Source organism: Crinia signifera, chromosome 5, assembly GCF_055691185.1.
Source record: "Crinia signifera chromosome 5, ASM5569118v1, whole genome shotgun sequence".
In the NCBI taxonomy this organism is placed as follows: Eukaryota; Metazoa; Chordata; class Amphibia; order Anura; family Myobatrachidae; genus Crinia; species Crinia signifera.
In genome coordinates this window covers 336,070,551-336,095,092 of record NC_139221.1, presented here as the reverse complement: position 1 = coordinate 336,095,092, position 24,542 = coordinate 336,070,551, and the positions used below count along the sequence as shown (strand labels likewise).

The 24,542-nt window shown below is 54.7% G+C and overlaps 1 protein-coding gene across 1 annotated transcript in view; it reads left to right on the top strand.

Annotated features, from left to right (window-relative positions):
• LOC146005839 (cleavage and polyadenylation specificity factor subunit 1-like) overlaps positions 1-20,998 on the top strand; it is a 24,035-nt gene extending 3,037 nt beyond the window's left edge. The window contains exons 2-4 of the mRNA XM_083145266.1: positions 195-480; positions 20,312-20,450; positions 20,752-20,998. Of these exons, the coding sequence (XP_083001392.1) occupies positions 195-480; positions 20,312-20,450; positions 20,752-20,799 (473 nt within the window). The 3' untranslated portion in view covers positions 20,800-20,998. The remainder of the gene's footprint in view (positions 1-194; positions 481-20,311; positions 20,451-20,751) is intronic.
• Positions 20,999-24,542: the final 3,544 nt, after the last annotated feature.

The following is a 24,542-nucleotide window of genomic DNA, read 5'->3' as shown; positions in this document are numbered from 1 at the left end:
TCATCTCTGTGGTCACTGCCATGTCTCCTCTCCATGCAACATCTCTGCTGTCTGTGCCACGTTCCGTGTCTCCGCTGTGTATGGTATTGGCTGTAGCTATGCTGCCTCTGTACCTAATCTCTTCTGTGGCTGCCCGTGGCCTATGTCAGTAGGTCAGAGTAAAATGTTCAGTTTTCCCTCTTGTCATTTTTCAGCTAAGGAAAGTTTTGGGGGACTGCGTCTTCTGCGGCGTGCAGACTTCCATGTCGGGTCCCACGTCAATGCTTTCTGGAGGACCCCGTGCCGTGGGGCCAGTGAAGGTTCAAGTCGCAAAACAGCTCTATGGGACAACAAGCAAATCACGTGGTTTGCGACCTTAGATGGAGGCGTGGGGCTACTGCTCCCCATGCAGGAGAAGACTTACCGGAGGCTGCTCATGTTACAGAATGCTCTGACCACTATGTTATCGCACCATGCCGGCCTGAACCCCCGAGCGTTCCGGTAACGTTACACACACACCTGTGCATCTGTGCGATATGGGGAGGGCGGGTACTAGCACAGTAATGTAGGTGGCACTGGGGGACAGGTACTAGCACAGTAATGTACACGGGACGGGTACTAGCACAGTAATGTACACGGGACGGGGGCGGGTACTAGCACAGTAATGTACACGGGGCGGGTACTAGCACAGTAATGTACACAGGACGGGGGTGGGTGCTAGCACAGTAATGTACACGGGGCGGGTACTAGCACAGTAATGTACACAGGACGGGGGTGGGTGCTAGCACAGTAATGTACACAGGACGGGGGCGGGTACTAGCACAGTACTGTATATGGGGCTGGGGGCGGGTACTAGCACAGTAATGTACACGGAACGGGGGCCGGTACTAACACAGTAATGTACGTGGAACTGGGGGGCGGGTACTAGCACAGTAATGTACATGGGACGGGGGCGGGATACTAGCACAGTAATGTACACGGGGCGGGTACTAGCACAGTAATGTACGTGGCACTGGGGGACGGGTACTAGCACAGTAATGTACACGGGGCGGGTACTAGCACAGTAATGTACGTGGCACTGGGGGACGGGTACTAGCACAGTAATGTACATGGGACGGGGGCGGGTACTAGCACAGTAATGTACATGGTGACGGGGGCGAGTACTAGCACAGTAATGTACATGGGGCTGGGGGCGGGTACTAGCACAGTAATGTACGTGGAACTGGAGGGCGGGTACTAGCACAGTAATGTACACGGGACGGGGGCGGGTACTAGCACAGTAATGTACATGGGACGGGGGCGGGTACTAGCACAGTAATGTACACAGGACGGGGGCGGGTACTAGCACAGTACTGTATATGGGGCTGGGGGCGGGTACTAGCACAGTAATGTACACGGGAACGGGGGCCGGTACTAACACAGTAATGTACGTGGAACTGGGGGTCGGATACTAGCACAGTACTGTATATGGGGCTGGGGGCGGGTACTAGCACAGTAATGTACATGGTGACGGGGGGCGAGTACTAGCACAGTAATGTACATGGGACGGGGACGGGTACTAGCACAGTAATGTACATGGGACGGGGGCGAGTACTAGCACAGTAATGTACATGGGGCTGGGGGCGGGTACTAGCACAGTAATGTACGTGGAACTGGGGGGCGGGTACTAGCACAGTAATGTACACGGGACGGGGGCGGGTACTAGCACAGTAATGTACACGGGACGGTGGCGGGTACTAGGACAGTAATGTACACGGGACGGGGGCGGGTACTAGCACAGTAATGTACACAGGACGGGGGCCGGTATAAGCACAGTAATGTACACAGGACGGGGGCCGGTATAAGCACAGTAATGTACACGGGACGGGGGCGGGTACTAGGACAGTAATGTACACGGGACGGGGGCGGGTACTAGGACAGTAATGTACACGGGACGGGGGCGGGTACTAGCACAGTAATGTACGTGGCACTGGGGACGGGTACTAGCATAGTAATGTACACGGGACGGGGGCAGGTACTAGCACAGTAATGTACGTGGCACTGGGGGACGGGTACTAGCACAGTAATGTACATGGCACTGGGGGGAAGGGTACTAGCACAGTAATGTACACGGGACGGGGGCAGGTACTAGCACAGTAATGTACGTGGCACTGGGGGAAGGGTACTAGCACAGTAATGTACACGGGACGGGGGCAGGTACTAGCACAGTAATGTACACGGGACGGGGGCAGGTACTAGGACAGTAATGTACACGGGACGGGGGCGGGTACTAGCACAGTAATGTACATGGTGTTTGGGAACGAGGGCGGGGTACCAGAAAAGTAATGTACATGGCACTGGGGGCTGGTACTAGGACAGTAATGTATACGGCACTGTGGGACGGGGGCGGGTACTAGCACATATAATGAACATGGCACTGGGGGCGGGTACTAGGACAGTAATGTATACGGCACTGTGGGACTGGGCGGGTACAAGCACAGTTATGAACACAGTGCTGGGGGACGAGGGCGGGTACTAGCACAGTAATGTACACGGGACGGGGGCGGGTACTAGCACAGTAATGTATACGGGGCGGGGGCGGGTACTAGCACAGTAATGTACATGGGACGGGGGCGGGTACTAGCACAGTAATGTACACAGGACGGGGGCGGGTACTAGCACAGTACTGTATATGGGGCTGGGGGCGGGTACTAGCACAGTAATGTACACGGAACGGGGGCCGGTACTAACACAGTAATGTACGTGGAACTGGGGGGCGGGTACTAGCACAGTAATGTACATGGTGACGGGGGCGGGTACTAGCACAGTAATATACATGGTGACGGGGGCGAGTACTAGCACAGTAATGTACATGGGACGGGGGCGGGTACTAGCACAGTAATGTACATGGTGACGGGGGCGAGTACTAGCACAGTAATGTACGTGGCACTGGGGGACGGGTACTAGCACAGTAATGTACATGGGACGGGGGCGGGTACTAGCACAGTAATGTACATGGTGACGGGGGCGAGTACTAGCACAGTAATGTACATGGGGCTGGGGGCGGGTACTAGCACAGTAATGTACGTGGAACTGGGGGGGCGGGTACTAGCACAGTAATGTACACGGGACGGTGGCGGGTACTAGGACAGTAATGTACACGGGACGGGGGCGGGTACTAGCACAGTAATGTACACGGGACGGGGACGGGTACTAGCACAGTAATGTACACAGGACGGGGGCCGGTATAAGCACAGTAATGTACACGGGACTGGGGGGGGGGAATTGGACAGTAATGTACACGGGATGGGGGCGGGTACTAGGACAGTAATGTACACGGGACGGGGGCGGGTACTAGGACAGTAATGTACACGGGACGGGGGCGGGTACTAGCACAGTAATGTACGTGGCACTGGGGGACGGGTACTAGCACAGTAATGTACACGGGACGGGGGCAGGTACTAGCACAGTAATGTACGTGGCACTGGGGGAAGGGTACTAGCACAGTAATGTACACGGGATGGGGGCCGGTACTAGCACAGTAATGTACATGGTGTTTGGGAACGAGGGCGAGTACCAGAAAAGTAATGTACATGGCACTGGGGGCGGGTACTAGGACAGTAATGTATACGGCACTGTGGGACGGGGGCCTGTACTAGCACAGTAATGTAGGTGGCACTGGGGGACAGGTACTAGCACAGTAATGTACACGGGACGGGTACTAGCACAGTAATGTACACGGGACGGGGGCGGGTACTAGCACAGTAATGTACACGGGGCGGGTACTAGCACAGTAATGTACACAGGACGGGGGTGGGTGCTAGCACAGTAATGTACACGGGGCGGGTACTAGCACAGTAATGTACACAGGACGGGGGTGGGTGCTAGCACAGTAATGTACACAGGACGGGGGCGGGTACTAGCACAGTACTGTATATGGGGCTGGGGGCGGGTACTAGCACAGTAATGTACACGGAACGGGGGCCGGTACTAACACAGTAATGTACGTGGAACTGGGGGGCGGGTACTAGCACAGTAATGTACATGGGACGGGGGCGGGATACTAGCACAGTAATGTACACGGGGCGGGTACTAGCACAGTAATGTACGTGGCACTGGGGGACGGGTACTAGCACAGTAATGTACACGGGGCGGGTACTAGCACAGTAATGTACGTGGCACTGGGGGACGGGTACTAGCACAGTAATGTACATGGGACGGGGGCGGGTACTAGCACAGTAATGTACATGGTGACGGGGGCGAGTACTAGCACAGTAATGTACATGGGGCTGGGGGCGGGTACTAGCACAGTAATGTACGTGGAACTGGAGGGCGGGTACTAGCACAGTAATGTACACGGGACGGGGGCGGGTACTAGCACAGTAATGTACATGGGACGGGGGCGGGTACTAGCACAGTAATGTACACAGGACGGGGGCGGGTACTAGCACAGTACTGTATATGGGGCTGGGGGCGGGTACTAGCACAGTAATGTACACGGAACGGGGGCCGGTACTAACACAGTAATGTACGTGGAACTGGGGGTCGGATACTAGCACAGTACTGTATATGGGGCTGGGGGCGGGTACTAGCACAGTAATGTACATGGTGACGGGGGCGAGTACTAGCACAGTAATGTACATGGGACGGGGACGGGTACTAGCACAGTAATGTACATGGGACGGGGGCGAGTACTAGCACAGTAATGTACATGGGGCTGGGGGCGGGTACTAGCACAGTAATGTACGTGGAACTGGGGGGCGGGTACTAGCACAGTAATGTACACGGGACGGGGGCGGGTACTAGCACAGTAATGTACACGGGACGGTGGCGGGTACTAGGACAGTAATGTACACGGGACGGGGGCGGGTACTAGCACAGTAATGTACACAGGACGGGGGCCGGTATAAGCACAGTAATGTACACAGGACGGGGGCCGGTATAAGCACAGTAATGTACACGGGACGGGGGCGGGTACTAGGACAGTAATGTACACGGGACGGGGGCGGGTACTAGGACAGTAATGTACACGGGACGGGGGCGGGTACTAGCACAGTAATGTACGTGGCACTGGGGGACGGGTACTAGCATAGTAATGTACACGGGACGGGGGCAGGTACTAGCACAGTAATGTACGTGGCACTGGGGGACGGGTACTAGCACAGTAATGTACATGGCACTGGGGGAAGGGTACTAGCACAGTAATGTACACGGGACGGGGGCAGGTACTAGCACAGTAATGTACGTGGCACTGGGGGAAGGGTACTAGCACAGTAATGTACACGGGACGGGGGCAGGTACTAGCACAGTAATGTACACGGGACGGGGGCAGGTACTAGGACAGTAATGTACACGGGACGGGGGCGGGTACTAGCACAGTAATGTACATGGTGTTTGGGAACGAGGGCGGGTACCAGAAAAGTAATGTACATGGCACTGGGGGCTGGTACTAGGACAGTAATGTATACGGCACTGTGGGACGGGGGCGGGTACTAGCACATATAATGAACATGGCACTGGGGGCGGGTACTAGGACAGTAATGTATACGGCACTGTGGGACTGGGCGGGTACAAGCACAGTTATGAACACAGTGCTGGGGGACGAGGGCGGGTACTAGCACAGTAATGTACACGGGACGGGGGCGGGTACTAGCACAGTAATGTATACGGGGCGGGGGCGGGTACTAGCACAGTAATGTACATGGGACGGGGGCGGGTACTAGCACAGTAATGTACACAGGACGGGGGCGGGTACTAGCACAGTACTGTATATGGGGCTGGGGGCGGGTACTAGCACAGTAATGTACACGGAACGGGGGCCGGTACTAACACAGTAATGTACGTGGAACTGGGGGGCGGGTACTAGCACAGTAATGTACATGGTGACGGGGGCGGGTACTAGCACAGTAATATACATGGTGACGGGGGCGAGTACTAGCACAGTAATGTACATGGGACGGGGGCGGGTACTAGCACAGTAATGTACATGGTGACGGGGGCGAGTACTAGCACAGTAATGTACGTGGCACTGGGGGACGGGTACTAGCACAGTAATGTACATGGGACGGGGGCGGGTACTAGCACAGTAATGTACATGGTGACGGGGGCGAGTACTAGCACAGTAATGTACATGGGGCTGGGGGCGGGTACTAGCACAGTAATGTACGTGGAACTGGGGGGGCGGGTACTAGCACAGTAATGTACACGGGACGGTGGCGGGTACTAGGACAGTAATGTACACGGGACGGGGGCGGGTACTAGCACAGTAATGTACACGGGACGGGGACGGGTACTAGCACAGTAATGTACACAGGACGGGGGCCGGTATAAGCACAGTAATGTACACGGGACTGGGGGGGGGGAATTGGACAGTAATGTACACGGGATGGGGGCGGGTACTAGGACAGTAATGTACACGGGACGGGGGCGGGTACTAGGACAGTAATGTACACGGGACGGGGGCGGGTACTAGCACAGTAATGTACGTGGCACTGGGGGACGGGTACTAGCACAGTAATGTACACGGGACGGGGGCAGGTACTAGCACAGTAATGTACGTGGCACTGGGGGAAGGGTACTAGCACAGTAATGTACACGGGACGGGGGCCGGTACTAGCACAGTAATGTACATGGTGTTTGGGAACGAGGGCGAGTACCAGAAAAGTAATGTACATGGCACTGGGGGCGGGTACTAGGACAGTAATGTATACGGCACTGTGGGACGGGGGCGGGTACTAGCACAGTAATGTACGTGGCACTGGGGGAAGGGTACTAGCACAGTAATGTACACGGGATGGGGGCCGGTACTAGCACAGTAATGTACATGGTGTTTGGGAACGAGGGCGGGTACCAGAAAAGTAATGTACATGGCACTGGGGGCGGGTACTAGGACAGTAATGTATACGGCACTGTGGGACGGGGGCGGGTACTAGCACATATAATGAACATGGCACTGGGGGCGGGTACTAGGACAGTAATGTATACGGCACTGTGGGACTGGGCGGGTACAAGCACAGTAATGAACACGGTGCTGGGGGACGAGGGCGGGTACTAGCACAGTAATGTACACGGGACGGGGGCGGGTACTAGCACAGTAATGTATACGGGGCGGGTACTAGCACAGTAGTGTACATGGGACGGGGGCCGGTACTAGCACAGTAATGTACACAGGACGGGGGCGGGTACTAGCACAGTAATGTACACAGGACGGGGGCGGGTACTAGCACAGTAATGTACACGGGGCGGGTACTAGCACAGTAATATACACAGGACGGGGGCGAGTACTAGCACAGTAATGTACACGGGGCGAGTACTAGCACAGTAATGTACACAGGACGGGGGCCGGTACTAGCACAGTAATGTACACAGGACGGGGGCCGGTACTAGCACAGTAATGTACACAGGACGGGGGCGGGTACTAGCACAGTAATGTACACGGGGCGGGTACTAGCCCAGTAATGTACACAGGACGGGGGCCGGTACTAGCACAGTAATGTACACAGGACGGGGGCCGGTACTAGCACAGTAATGTACACGGGACGGGGGCGGGTACTAGCACAGTAATGTACACAGGACGGGGGCGGGTACTAGCACAGTAATGTACACGGGGCGGGGGCCGGTACTAGCACAGTAATGTACACAGGACGGGGGCCGGTACTAGCACAGTAATATACACAGGACGGGGGCGGGTACTAGCACAGTAATGTACACAGGACGGGGGCGGGTACTAGCACAGTAATGTACATGGGCCGAGTACTAGCACAGTAATGTACACAGGACGGGGGCCTGTACTAGCACAGTAATGTACACAGGACGGGGGCCGGTACTAGCACAGTAATGTACACAGGACGGGGGCCGGTACTAGCACAGTAATGTACACGGGACGGGGGCAGGTACTAGCACAGTAATGTATATGGGACGGGGGCGGGTACTAGCACAGTAATGTACACAGGACGGGGGCGGGTACTAGCACAGTAATGTACACGGGGCGGGGGCCGGTACTAGCACAGTAATATACACAGGACGGGGGCGGGTACTAGCACAGTAATGTACACAGGACGGGGGCGGGTACTAGCACAGTAATGTACATGGGGCGAGTACTAGCACAGTAATGTACACAGGACGGGGGCCTGTACTAGCACAGTAATGTACATGGTGACGGTGGCGGGTACTAGGACAGTAATGTACACAGGACGGGGGCGGGTACTAGCACAGTAATGTACACAGGACGGGGGCCGGTACTAGCACAGTAATGTACACGGGACGGGGGCAGGTACTAGCACAGTAATGTACACGGGACGGGGGCGGGTACTAGCACAGTAATGTACACGGGACGGGGGCAGGTACTAGCACAGTAATGTACACGGGACGGGGGGCGGGTACTAGCACAGTAATGTACCCAGGACGGGGGCCGGTATTAGCACAGTAATGTACCCAGGACGGGGGCCGGTACTAGCACAGTAATATACACAGGACGGGGGCGGGTACTAGCACAGTAATGTACACAGGACGGGGGCGGGTACTAGCACAGTAATGTACATGGGGCGAGTACTAGCACAGTAATGTACACAGGACGGGGGCCTGTACTAGCACAGTAATGTACACAGGACGGGGGCGGGTACTAGCACAGTAATGTACACAGGACGGGGGCCGGTACTAGCACAGTAATGTACACGGGACGGGGGCAGGTACTAGCACAGTAATGTACACGGGACGGGGGCGGGTACTAGCACAGTAATGTACACGGGACTGGGGGACGGGTACTAGCACAGTAATGTACATGGGACGGGGGCCGGTACTAGCACAGTAATGTACACAGGACGGGGGCCGGTACTAGCACAGTAATGTACACAGGACGGGGGCCGGTACTAGCACAGTAATGTACCCAGGACGGGGGCCGGTATTAGCACAGTAATGTACACGGGACGGGGGCAGGTACTAGCACAGTAATGTACACGGGACGGGGGCGGGTACTAGCACAGTAATGTACACGGGACGGGGGCGGGTACTAGCACAGTAATGTACACGGGACGGGGGCGGGTACTAGCACAGTAATGTACGTGGCACTGGGGGACGGGTACTAGCACAGTAATGTACATGGGACGGGGGCCGGTACTAGCACAGTAATGTACACAGGACGGGGGCCGGTACTAGCACAGTAATGTACCCAGGACGGGGGCCGGTATTAGCACAGTAATGTACACGGGACGGGGGCAGGTACTAGCACAGTAATGTACACGGGACGGGGGCGGGTACTAGCACAGTAATGTACACGGGACGGGGGCGGGTACTAGCACAGTAATGTACACGGGACGGGGGCGGGTACTAGCACAGTAATGTACACGGGACGGGGGCGGGTACTAGCACAGTAATGTACACGGGACGGGGGCGGGTACTAGCACAGTAATGTACACGGGACGGGGGCGGGTACTAGCACAGTAAAGTACACGGGACGGGGGCGGGTACTAGCACAGTAATGTACACGGGATGGGGGCGGGTACTAGCACAGTAATGTACACAAGACGGGGACGGGTACTAGCACAGTAATGTACACGGGATAGGGGCGGGTACTAGCACAGTAATGTACACAAGACGGGGGCGGGTACTAGCACAGTAATGTACACAGGACGGGGGCGGGTACTAGCACAGTAATGTATACGGGGCGGGTACTAGCACAGTATTGTACACGGGAAGGGGTCCGGTACTAGCACAGTAATGTACACGGGACGGGGGCGGGTGCTAGCACAGTAATGTACACGGGACGGGGGCGGGTACTAGCACAGTAATGTACACGGGACGGGGGCAGGTACTAGCACAGTAATGTACACGGGACGGGGGCAGGTACTAGCACAGTAATGTACGTGGCACTGGGGGACGGGTACTAGCACAGTAATGTACATGGGACGGGGGCCGGTACTAGCACAGTAATGTACACAGGACGGGGGCCGGTACTAGCACAGTAATGTACCCAGGACGGGGGCCGGTATTAGCACAGTAATGTACACGGGACGGGGGCAGGTACTAGCACAGTAATGTACACGGGACGGGGGCGGGTACTAGCACAGTAATGTACACGGGACGGGGGCGGGTACTAGCACAGTAATGTACACGGGACGGGGGCGGGTACTAGCACAGTAATGTACACGGGACGGGGGCGGGTACTAGCACAGTAATGTACACGGGACGGGGGCGGGTACTAGCACAGTAATGTACACGGGACGGGGGCGGGTACTAGCACAGTAAAGTACACGGGACGGGGGCGGGTACTAGCACAGTAATGTACACGGGATGGGGGCGGGTACTAGCACAGTAATGTACACAAGACGGGGACGGGTACTAGCACAGTAATGTACACAGGACGGGGGCGGGTACTAGCACAGTAATGTATACGGGGCGGGTACTAGCACAGTATTGTACACGGGAAGGGGTCCGGTACTAGCACAGTAATGTACACGGGACGGGGGCGGGTGCTAGCACAGTAATGTACACGGGACGGGGGCGGGTACTAGCACAGTAATGTACACGGGACGGGGGCAGGTACTAGCACAGTAATGTACACGGGACGGGGGGCGGGTGCTAGCACAGTAATGTACACGGGACGGGGGGCGGGTACTAGCACAGTAATGTACACGGGACGGGGTGGGTACTAGCACAGTAATGTACACGGGGCGGGGGCCGGTACTAGCACAGTAATGTACACGGGACGGGGGGCGGGTACTAGCACAGTAATGTACACGGGACGGGGTGGGTACTAGCACAGTAATGTACGTGGCACTGGGGGCGGGTACTAGCACAGTAATGTACACGGGACGGGGGCGGGTACTAGCACAGTAATGTACACGGGACGGGGGCCGGTACTAGCACAGTAATGTACACGGGGCGGGTACTAGCACAGTAATGTACACGGGACGGGGTGGGTACTAGCACAGTAATGTACACGGGACGGGGGCGGGTACTAGCACAGTAATGTACACGGGACGGGGTGGGTACTAGCACAGTAATGTACGTGGCACTGGGGGCGGGTACTAGCACAGTAATGTACACGGGACGGGGGGCGGGTACTAGCACAGTAATGTACACGGGACGGGGTGGGTACTAGCACAGTAATGTACGTGGCACTGGGGGCGGGTACTAGCACAGTAATGTACACGGGACGGGGGCGGGTACTAGCACAGTAATGTACACGGGACGGGGGCCGGTACTAGCACAGTAATGTACACGGGGCGGGTACTAGCACAGTAATGTACACGGGACGGGGTGGGTACTAGCACAGTAATGTACACAGGACGGGGGCGGGTACTAGCACAGTAATGTACACGGGGCGGGTACTAGCACAGTAATGTACACGGGGCGAGTACTAGCACAGTAATGTACACAGGACGGGGGCCGGTACTAGCACAGTAATGTACACAGGACGGGGGCCGGTACTAGCACAGTAATGTACACAGGACGGGGGCGGGTACTAGCACAGTAATGTACACGGGGCGGGTACTAGCCCAGTAATGTACACAGGACGGGGGCCGGTACTAGCACAGTAATGTACACAGGACGGGGGCCGGTACTAGCACAGTAATGTACACGGGACGGGGGCGGGTACTAGCACAGTAATGTACACAGGACGGGGGCGGGTACTAGCACAGTAATGTACACGGGGCGGGGGCCGGTACTAGCACAGTAATGTACACAGGACGGGGGCCGGTACTAGCACAGTAATATACACAGGACGGGGGCGGGTACTAGCACAGTAATGTACACAGGACGGGGGCGGGTACTAGCACAGTAATGTACATGGGCCGAGTACTAGCACAGTAATGTACACAGGACGGGGGCCTGTACTAGCACAGTAATGTACACAGGACGGGGGCCGGTACTAGCACAGTAATGTACACAGGACGGGGGCCGGTACTAGCACAGTAATGTACACGGGACGGGGGCAGGTACTAGCACAGTAATGTATATGGGACGGGGGCGGGTACTAGCACAGTAATGTACACAGGACGGGGGCGGGTACTAGCACAGTAATGTACACGGGGCGGGGGCCGGTACTAGCACAGTAATATACACAGGACGGGGGCGGGTACTAGCACAGTAATGTACACAGGACGGGGGCGGGGACTAGCACAGTAATGTACATGGGGCGAGTACTAGCACAGTAATGTACACAGGACGGGGGCCTGTACTAGCACAGTAATGTACACAGGACGGGGGCGGGTACTAGCACAGTAATGTACACAGGACGGGGGCCGGTACTAGCACAGTAATGTACACGGGACGGGGGCAGGTACTAGCACAGTAATGTACACGGGACGGGGGCGGGTACTAGCACAGTAATGTACACGGGACTGGGGGACGGGTACTAGCACAGTAATGTACATGGGACGGGGGCCGGTACTAGCACAGTAATGTACACAGGACGGGGGCCGGTACTAGCACAGTAATGTACACAGGACGGGGGCCGGTACTAGCACAGTAATGTACCCAGGACGGGGGCCGGTATTAGCACAGTAATGTACACGGGACGGGGGCAGGTACTAGCACAGTAATGTACACGGGACGGGGGCGGGTACTAGCACAGTAATGTACACGGGACGGGGGCGGGTACTAGCACAGTAATGTACACGGGACGGGGGCGGGTACTAGCACAGTAATGTACGTGGCACTGGGGGACGGGTACTAGCACAGTAATGTACATGGGACGGGGGCCGGTACTAGCACAGTAATGTACACAGGACGGGGGCCGGTACTAGCACAGTAATGTACCCAGGACGGGGGCCGGTATTAGCACAGTAATGTACACGGGACGGGGGCAGGTACTAGCACAGTAATGTACACGGGACGGGGGCGGGTACTAGCACAGTAATGTACACGGGACGGGGGCGGGTACTAGCACAGTAATGTACACGGGACGGGGGCGGGTACTAGCACAGTAATGTACACGGGACGGGGGCGGGTACTAGCACAGTAATGTACACGGGACGGGGGCGGGTACTAGCACAGTAATGTACACGGGACGGGGGCGGGTACTAGCACAGTAAAGTACACGGGACGGGGGCGGGTACTAGCACAGTAATGTACACGGGATGGGGGCGGGTACTAGCACAGTAATGTACACAAGACGGGGACGGGTACTAGCACAGTAATGTACACGGGATAGGGGCGGGTACTAGCACAGTAATGTACACAAGACGGGGGCGGGTACTAGCACAGTAATGTACACAGGACGGGGGCGGGTACTAGCACAGTAATGTATACGGGGCGGGTACTAGCACAGTATTGTACACGGGAAGGGGTCCGGTACTAGCACAGTAATGTACACGGGACGGGGGCGGGTGCTAGCACAGTAATGTACACGGGACGGGGGCGGGTACTAGCACAGTAATGTACACGGGACGGGGGCAGGTACTAGCACAGTAATGTACACGGGACGGGGGCAGGTACTAGCACAGTAATGTACGTGGCACTGGGGGACGGGTACTAGCACAGTAATGTACATGGGACGGGGGCCGGTACTAGCACAGTAATGTACACAGGACGGGGGCCGGTACTAGCACAGTAATGTACCCAGGACGGGGGCCGGTATTAGCACAGTAATGTACACGGGACGGGGGCAGGTACTAGCACAGTAATGTACACGGGACGGGGGCGGGTACTAGCACAGTAAAGTACACGGGACGGGGGCGGGTACTAGCACAGTAATGTACACGGGATGGGGGCGGGTACTAGCACAGTAATGTACACAAGACGGGGACGGGTACTAGCACAGTAATGTACACAGGACGGGGGCGGGTACTAGCACAGTAATGTATACGGGGCGGGTACTAGCACAGTATTGTACACGGGAAGGGGTCCGGTACTAGCACAGTAATGTACACGGGACGGGGGCGGGTGCTAGCACAGTAATGTACACGGGACGGGGGCGGGTACTAGCACAGTAATGTACACGGGACGGGGGCAGGTACTAGCACAGTAATGTACACGGGACGGGGGGCGGGTGCTAGCACAGTAATGTACACGGGACGGGGGGCGGGTACTAGCACAGTAATGTACACGGGACGGGGTGGGTACTAGCACAGTAATGTACACGGGGCGGGGGCCGGTACTAGCACAGTAATGTACACGGGACGGGGGGCGGGTACTAGCACAGTAATGTACACGGGACGGGGTGGGTACTAGCACAGTAATGTACGTGGCACTGGGGGCGGGTACTAGCACAGTAATGTACACGGGACGGGGGCGGGTACTAGCACAGTAATGTACACGGGACGGGGGCCGGTACTAGCACAGTAATGTACACGGGGCGGGTACTAGCACAGTAATGTACACGGGACGGGGTGGGTACTAGCACAGTAATGTACACGGGACGGGGGCGGGTACTAGCACAGTAATGTACACGGGACGGGGTGGGTACTAGCACAGTAATGTACGTGGCACTGGGGGCCGGTACTAGCACAGTAATGTACGCGGGACGGGGGTGGGTACTAGCACAGTAATGTACGGGGGCCGGTACTAGCACAGTAATGTACACGGGACGGGGTGGGTACTAGCACAGTAATGTACACGGGACGGGGGCGGGTACTAGCACAGTAATGTACACGGGACGGGGTGGGTACTAGCACAGTAATGTACACGGGACGGGGTGGGGTACTAGCACAGTAATGTACGTGGCACTGGGGGCCGGTACTAGCACAGTAATGTACGCGGGACGGGGGTGGGTACTAGCACAGTAATGTACACGGGACGGGGTGGGGTACTAGCACAGTAATGTACGTGGCACTGGGGGCCGGTACTAGCACAGTAATGTACGCGGGACGGGGGTGGGTACTAGCACAGTAATGTACGGGGTGGGTACTAGCACAGTAATGTACGTGGCACTGGGGGCCGGTACTAGCACAGTAATGTACACGGGACGGGGGCGGGTACTAGCACAGTAATGTACACGGGACGGGGTGGGTACTAGCACAGTAATGTACGTGGCACTGGGGGCCGGTACTAGCACAGTAATGTACACGGGACGGGGGCGGGTACTAGCACAGTAATGTACACGGGACGGGGGCGGGTACTAGCACAGTAATGTACACGGGACGGGGGCGGGTACTAGCACAGTAATGTACACGGGACGGGGGTGGGTACTAGCACAGTAATGTACACGGGACGGGGTGGGTACTAGCACAGTAATGTACACGGGACGGGGGCAGGTACTAGCACAGTAATGTACACAGGACGGGGGCGGGTACTAGCACAGTAATGTACACGGGACCGGGGTGGGTACTAGCACAGTAATGTACGTGGCACTGGGGGCGGGTACTAGCACAGTAATGTACACGGTGCTGGGGAACGAGGGCGGGTACCAGAAAAGTAATGTACGTGGCACTGGGGGCTGGTACTAGGACAGTAATGTATACGGCACTGTGGGACGGGGCGGGTACTAGCACATATAATGAACATGGCACTGGGGGCGGGTACTAGGACAGTAATGAACATGGCACTGGGGGCTGGTTGAATGGATAAGAGCGTGGTTGCAGGACAGAAAACAGAGAGTTGTAGTAAACGGAGTACAGTCACAGGAGGGAAAGGTTACAAGTGGAGGACCCCAGGGATCTGTACTTGGACCGGTGCTTTTTTATATCTTTATTGGTGATATTGCAAATGGAATTGAGGGTAAAATGTGCCTTTTTGCAGATGACACAAAGGTATGCAACAGGGTAGACACACCAGGAGGGGTAAAACAAATGATTGAGGATCTAGGTAGATTAGGGGAATGGTCAAGAGCAAGGCAACTACAGTTTAATGCCAAAAAATGCAAAATCATGCACTTGGGTCTCAGAAATCCAAAGACTAAATATAGTATAAATGGCACTATAATGGAAACTACAGAGGAAGAGAGGGATCTAGGTGTCACTATTTCAGGGGACTTAAAAGCATGTAGGCAATGTAACAAAGCAATGAAGAAGGCAAGTCAGATGCTTGGTTGCATAGGGAGAGGTATCAGCAGTAGAAAGAAAGAAGTAATAATGCCACTGTATAGGTCATTGGTACGACCTCACCTAGAGTATTGTGTTCAGTTCTGGAGGCCATATCTCCAGAAGGATATAAATACATTAGAGACTATACAAAGAAGAGCAACTAAAATGGTGCATGGCCTACATCACAAAACGTACCAGGAAAGACTAAAAGATCTTAACATGTATAGTTTGGAGCAGAGTAGGGAAAGGGGGGACATTATAGAAACTTTCACATATATCAGGGGTTATAACAAGATACAGGTGGGAGACATTCTTCACAGGAAGAGGAGCAGCAGAACACGAGGACATGCACTGACACTAGGGGGAGGAAGGTACAGGTGGGAGACATTCTTCACAGGAAGAGGAGCAGCAGAACACAAGGACATACACTGACACTAGGGGGAGGAAGGTACAGGTGGGAGACATTAGTCACAGGAAGAGGAGCAGCAGAACACGAGGACATGCACTGACACTAGGGGGAGAAAGGTACAGGTGGGAGACATTCTTCACAGGAAGAGGAGCAGCAGAACACGAGGACATGCACTGACACTAGGGGGAGGAAGGTACAGGTGGGAGACATTAGTCACAGGAAGAGGAGCAGCAGAACACGGGGACATGCACTGACACTAGAGGGAGGAAGGTACAGGTGGGAGACATTAGTCACAGGAAGAGGAGCAGCAGAACACGAGGACACGCACTGACACTAGAGGGAGGAAGGTACAGGTGGGAGACATTCTTTACAGGAACAGGAGCAGCAGAACACGAGGACATGCACTGACACTAGGGGGAGGGAGATAGAGGTGGGAGACATTAGTCACAGGAAGAGCAGCAGCAGAACACGAGGACATGCACTGACACTAGGGGGAGGAAGGTACAGGAAGAGGAGCAACAGAACATGAGGACATGCACTGACACTAGAGGGAGGAAGGTACAGGTGGGAGACATTAGTCACAGGAAGAGGAGCAGCAGAACACGAGGACATGCACTGACACTAGAGGGAGGAAGGTACAGGTGGGAGACATTCTTCACAGGAAGAGGAGCAACAGAACACGAGGACATGCACTGACACTAGGGGGAGGAAGGTACAGGTGGGAGACATTAGTCACAGGAAGAGGAGCAACAGAACACGAGGACATGCACTGACACTAGAGGGAGGAAGGTACAGGTGGGAGACATTCTTCACAGGTAGAGGAGCAGCAGAACACGAGGACACGCACTGACACTAGGGGGAGGAAGGTACAGGAAGAGGAGCAACAGAACACGAGGACATGCACTGACACTAGGGGGAGGAAGGTACAGGTGGGAGACATTAGTCACAGGAAGAGGAGCAGCAGAACACGAGGACATGCACTGACACTAAAGGGAGGAAGGTACAGGTGGGAGACATTCTTCACAGGAAGAGGAGCAGCAGAACACGAGGACACGCACTGTCACTGGGGGAAAGAAGGTACAGGTGGGAGACATTAGTCACAGGAAGAGGAGCAGCAGAACACGAGGACACGCACTGACACTAGAGGGAGGAGGGTACAGGTGGGAGACATTCTTCACAGGAAGAGGAGCAGCAGAACACGAGGACAGGCACTGACACTAGGGGGAGGAAGGTACAGGTGGGAGACATTCTTCACAGGAAGAGGAGCAGCAGAACACGAGGACATGCACTGACACTAGGGGGAGGAAGGTACAGGTGGGAGACATTCTTCACAGGAAGAGGAGCAGCAGAACACGAGGACATGCACTGACACTAGAGGGAGGAAGGTACAGGTGGGAGACATTAGTCACAGGAAGAGGAGCAGCAGAACACGAGGACACGCACTGACACTGGGGGGAGGAAGGTACAGGTGGGAGACATTAGTCACAGGAAGAGGAGCAGCAGAACACGAGGACACGCACTGACACTAGAGGGAGGAAGGTACAGGTGGGAGACATTAGTCACAGGAAGAGGAGCAGCAGAACACGAGGACACGCACTGACACTAGAGGGAGGAAGGTACAGGTGGGAGACATTCGTCACAGGAAGAGGAGCAGCAGAACACGAGGACACGCACTGACACTAGAGGGAGGAAGGTACAGGTGAGAGACATTCGTCACAGGAAGAGGAGCAGCAGAACACGAGGACACGCACTGACACTAGGGGGAGGAAGGTACAGGTGGGAGACAGTAGTCACAGGAAGAGGAGCAGCAGAACAAGAGGACATGCACTGACACTAGGGGGAGGAAGGTACAGGTGGGAGACAGTAGTCACAGGAAGAGGAGCAGCAGAACACGAGGACATGCACTGACACTAGAGGGAGGAAGGTACAGGTGGGTGACATTAGTCACAGGAAGAGGAGCAGCAGAACACGAGGAAATGCACTGACACTAGGGGGAGAAAGGTACAGGTGGGAGACATTAGTCACAGGAAGAGGAGCAGCAGAACACGAGGACACGCACTGACACTAGAGGGAGGAAGGTACAGGTGGGAGACATTCGTCACAGGAAGAGGAGCAGCAGAACACGAGGACACGCACTGACACTAGAGGGAGGAAGGTACAGGTGAGAGACATTCGTCACAGGAAGAGGAGCAGCAGAACACGAGGACACGCACTGACACTAGGGGGAGGAAGGTACAGGTGGGAGACATTCGTCACAGGAAGAGGAGCAGCAGAACATGAGGACATGCACTGACACTAGAGGGAGTAAGGTACAGGTGGGTGACATTAGTCACAGGAAGAGGAGCAGCAGAACACGAGGAAATGCACTGACACTAGGGGGAGGAAGGTACAGGTGGGAGACATTCTTCACAGGAAGAGGAGCAACAGAACACGGGGACATGCACTGACACTAGAGGGAGGAAGGTACAGGTGGGAGACATTCTTCACAGGAAGAGGAGCAACAGAACACGAGGACATGCACTGACACTAGAGGAAGGAAGATACAGGTGGGAGACATTAGTCACAGGAAGAGGAGCAGCAGAACACGAGGACATGCACTGACACTAGAGGGAGGAAGGTACAGGTGGGAGACATTAGTCACAGGAAGAGGAGCAGCAGAACACGAGGACATGCACTGACACTAGGGGGAGGAAGGTACAGGTGGGAGACATTAGTCACAGGAAGAGGAGCAGCAGAACACGAGGACATGCACTGACACTGGGGGGAGGAAGGTACAGGTGGGAGACATTAGTCACAGGAAGAGGAGCAGCAGAACACGAGGAAATGCACTGACACTAGGGGGAGGAAGGTACAGGTGGGAGACATTAGTCACAGGAAGAGGAGCAGCAGAACACAAGGACATGCACTGACACTAGGGGGAGGAAGGTACAGGTGGGAGACATTAGTCACAGGAAGAGGAGCAGCAGAACACGAGGACATGCACTGACACTAGGGGGAGGAAGATTCAGTGGAAATGTGAGGAAGAATTACTACACAGAAAGAGTAGTAGATAAGTGGAATAGCCTCCCATCAGAGGTGGTAGACGCAAATACAGTAGTACAATGTAAACATGCTTGGGATAGGCATAGTGATATCCTTACAAAGAAATAAGGATCAAATATGGTTCTTATCTGCCGTCACATTCTATGGTTCAAAGCACTAGCACAGTAATGTACATGGTGCTGGGGAACGAGGGCGGGTACTAGCACAGTAATGTACTGTACGTGGTGCTGGGGGACAGGGCTGGGTACTAGCACAGTAATGTACTTGGTGCTGGGGGTGCGGTACTAGCACAGTACTATACACGGCACTGGGGGTGGGGTACTAGCACAGTACTATACACTGGGACGGGGGTGGGGTACTAGCACAGTACTATACACTGGGACGGGGGTGGGGTACTAGCACAGTACTATACACTGGGACGGGGGTGGGGTACTAGCACAGTAATGTACTTGGTGCTGGGGGTGCGGTACTAGCACAGTACTATACACTGCACTGGGGGACGGGGGCGGGTACTAGCACAGTAATATGGACGGGGGCAGGTACTAGCACAGTAATGTACTCGGTGCTGGGGGTGCGGTACTAGCACAGTACTATACACGGCACTGGGGGACGGGGGTGGGGTACTAGCACAGTACTATACACTGGGACGGGGGTGGGGTACTAGCACAGTAATGTACATGGCACTGGGGGGCGGGGTACTAGCACAGTAATGAACATGGCACTGGGGGGCGGGGTACTAGCACAGTAATGAACATGGCACTGGGGGGCGGGGTACTAGCACAGTAATGAACATGGCACTGGGGGGCGGGGTACTAGCACAGTAATGTACACGGCATTGGGCCTTCCTTAGCGACAGCCAAGCCTGCCCTGATGAGTCTGATGTAGGGTAATCCGATTCTCTTGCGTCTGTCTGATCTCTCTACCACCTCTCTGTCCGCAGAATGTTGCACAACAGCCGCCGCACTCTGCAGAACGCTGTGAGGAACGTTCTAGATGGGGAACTCCTGAACCGGTATCTGTATCTCAGCACCATGGAACGCAGCGAGCTGGCCAAGAAGATCGGGACCACAACGGACATAGTAAGTACTGCGCCTATCTCGCAGTATATAGTATCCTATATCGGTGCCTCTCCATGTGCAGCACGCGTGGCCTCGCCGGTACCTTGTCACCCAGCGATTCTCCCTCTACACCCGAGTGGATGGTAGGGCATGAAATACCACCTGTCGGCACATGTCGGCTCCAAAAGAAACCGTGAAAACCTAAAGTTGACCTAATGCTTGTGTTGTCCTTTTGTCTGTCGACCTAGCGATGGTACACTCTCTCATTGTAGGGGTAGCGCTGGCATTTTCCTCCTGACGTCTCTGCCATTTCTCTTTTCAGATTCTGGAGGATTTGCTGGAAATCGAGAGAGTGACGTCACATTTCTGAGGTCGCGGCAGAAATTTCTATCGATTCTTTTTTTCTATTAATATGAACATTTTGAAACAACGTTTCTGTTTTATCTACTTTCTGGCAGCATTACGCCCCGCGACAGGAGGGTCCCTAACTGTCATTCTTCCTGCAGACTTACAGTTACCTTACATTTTAAATGTTATTTTTGTAAATACAACCAGCTCCTTTCATAAGATGTCTGCCTCTTATTTACTGACCGCCGTAACGGGCAATCGGGTTGTATTGCTGGCTCGGTTTGGTGATCTCCCTTCTTTACAAAGAACAGTCGTGGATTTTTGAGGAAATATAAAAGGAACCCATTACTGAAACACCCCAATGGGCGCGTAGAAGGCGGCCGGTGACCCTGACGGGCGCATTGGCGGCCGGTGGAGTGGATTCAGTTGTCAAACACTTTTTAGAATAATCAGCAAGTCCCTCGGTACTTGTTTAGTTTCAGGGCTGCAGTTACGTAGTTTACGTAGTGCTGTTGTGCGAATACCAATACAGCACTATGATGCCTACATAAACCACGTAACTGCTTCTGGAGCCCTGAAAGTACACAATGGTTAATACCCCTACTATCCACGTCATTTCCCCAGTGTCCATGTGGGCGTGGAGTTGATTTTACAAAGTGTGGCGAGCAGACGCAGATACACGCCCCCTCGCGGGGCTCGCTGCGCTTGCGACACTTTATAAAATCAACTCCACGCTGATAGTGCGGATATGTTTGTGTTAGTGTGTGAAATGTGTGTTGATAGTGTGTGTGTAGTGCAGTGTTTTATACTTACCTTCAACGATCGCCTCCTCCATGTCCCGCTGGCGCTGTGTCCCCGGTGACAGCGTTCCTCCTCCGTGTCCCTAGAGACGCTAGACCATCTGGCTGTGGAGGGGGAAGGGAAGATAGAAGGTAGTCCCTGTGGAATTCCGTCCTGGCCAGCCGTTTCACAGGAGCCGCGGCCGGTCACTCGTAGCAGCAGCACCATGGAGGGGCCGGAGTGGGGCGGCTGGGAGACTGCGGTGTATGGTGGCAGTATGTCCAGGCCCCACTGCCGCCGGCGGTAACACGCAGAGATGGGGACCGAGCTGAGGAGCCTGCTGGTCTGCTGAGGCATGAGGGGAGATGGGCACACACACACTTGTTTCGTTTCACGGCGCCGGCTACATTGTCAGCGTAGCGTAGACCTGCCACCGTGAAACTAAACCAGTACCAGTCCCTCATTTCTTTTACGATCCCCATGGCAGCCATAACACTGGGATATCTTCCCTTCTCCTAGTTTAGACAGAATGTTTTTCAGGGACCGCCCACCTTGGGTATATTCGCCTCCTCCTCCCTCTCCTCTGTGTCTTTTCTTTCTGCCTGCATTAGTTAGACAGTACAGGGGTGTTAATTTTTTTTTAAGCAGGTGGAGTGGATTCAATTTCAGCCACAGCTGAAGGGTTAGCTGCCCGTGGAAGAAGAAGAGTGTGTACTCAGATCTCCTGCCTTCAGGGGCAGATTTAAGGGGAGGTGAATGGGGTGATCGTCGCCCCCCCCCCCCCCCCCCCCCCCCCCCCCCCCCCCCCCCTAGGCCAGTGGAATCCCTTTTTCCAGGGATACCAGAATTTAGAAAATCGGCCCTAGGGAACTAGAGATATCCAACTTCAAAGCAGCCGTCCACATCCGACCTGTTAATTCAAATTCCCAGTCATATTTCTCAGGGTCTCTCTAATGTAGAGTTTTTCTGAGAGTATATTCCAAAAGTTGGGACTCTTCCTTTTCTGTTGACACTAGCGGCTTGTCTCTATCCTGCCCAGAACCAGAGATATCAGCCTTCCAGCAGCCGGTCCCTGCTCCAGCTCCAAACGTCTGGTGTAGTTTTATATTTTTGTCAATGGATTGCTCTGGCTCCTGATCTCTGATCCCCAAGTCCCCAGCACCTCCTGAAAGTTGGGACTCTAGGTTTATATACTAGGCTAAGAAATCTATTTCCAGATAATGGCGATATCTGCAGTCAAACAAGCTGCCCTTCCACCGGAAAATGACGAATATTAAGCCCACTCCATATCCCACACTCCCCTGTGTATAAAACACCCCCTACCTCCCTGGAAGTCATTTACAAGGGACCCTTTATTCAGCTCAGTGCCCCCTTCCACACGTTAGTGTTCACCCTCCCGCCACCTCTGCAGTAAAGGCGTAATTAGCAGAAGTCACTGCTCCAGGTCCTACATGGTGAATGGAAGATAGAGCACCCCCTGCCACCCGTGGGACATCAAAGCTGCTGCTGATACCACCCCCCACCCCTAGGAGGGGAGAATGGGTAAGGGCCCCAGTGCATTGCTTTACCCAAGGGCCCACACTGCTTATAAGACGGCCCTGGGCGAGGGGTATACTCCTCACTGCTGCCGGCCGCATCTGCACCCGCACCTACTAAGTAATGATTGTAGTGATGATGGGAGGTGATGACGCCGCCTCCTCTCTCACCCAGTAGCTGATATAGCGGGGCTTTCTCTCCCCATCCTGCCGTCCTATTGGCTGGTGGGCTGTAAATTAGGTGGTTTGCCACCGCGATTGCTCACAGACAGTGAGGGGTGGGCTGTGTCTGCAGCACGGCGGGTGTGTGCCCGTTGTGCGCCCGGTTTCAGGATGAAATCGCCTGATGAGCGGGAGCAGCCACAGCCTGGAGCTCTCCTGTGTGTGCACTGACCGGCTGCACGTGTGAGCACTGTCCGGCTGCTGGTGTGTCCGGCTGCACTTACAGTGTGTTTGTATGTGTGATATACTATGTATGTATTTTGGGTGAGCTGTGTGTGGTGTGCTATCTATATGTGTCCAATGCAGACCCCCCCCTTCCCCCCCCCCCCCCCATGCAGGGTTTTTTCTTTAACTTTTTTTTTTTTTTTATTAATATTTGGGAGGGGGGGGGGGGTTATTTGCAGTCTTACAATTGGAGGAGTCAGGAATGGGAAGGGGAGGAGTCAGGACTGGAGGGAGAGGGTCAAGTTTAAACAGTAAACCGGCCCGCCTCCCCTAGAAGAGAAGTCTGGATCCGCCACTGCCTGCCTTACAGACTAAATATACCACGAGGCTGAAGTTGGCTTCTTATTCGAGCTCCAGCTTCTTATTCGAGCTCCAGCTTCTTATTCGACCTCCAGCTTCTTATTCAGAACAATCACTTTTACAAGGGTTAATGAATCATGGACCACAAATTTCACTGCAGAAATCAACACAGGGGGGTTGCCTACATATGACCCACTTGCAATTTCTTTTGACCAACAAGGATTTGGGCAAAAAAAGGGCACTAAAGTGGGCAAGGGTCCCAGAATCATCATTTTGAATAAGTAGCTGGTGTTCTGCAAGGGTTAAACAGCGTTGGTCAAAAAATATTACACTGGAAACCCGCACAGGGGGGTCAATTACATATGATCCACTTGCCATTTCTTTTGACAAACAAGGATTTGGGCAGAAATAGGGCAGTAAAGTGGGCATAGGTCCCAGATGTCATCATTTTGACTAAGTAGCTGGTGTCCTGCAAGGGTTAAACAGCGTTGGTCAAAACATATTACACTTGAAACCCACACAGGGAGGTTGCCTACACATGACCCATTTGCAATTTATTTTGACCAACAATGATTTGGGCAGAAAATGGGCACAAAAATGGGTATGGGTCCCAGAATCATCATTTTGAATAAGTAGCTGGTGTTCTGCAAGGGTTAAACAGCGTTGGTCAACAAATATTACACTGAAAACCAGAACTAGGGGG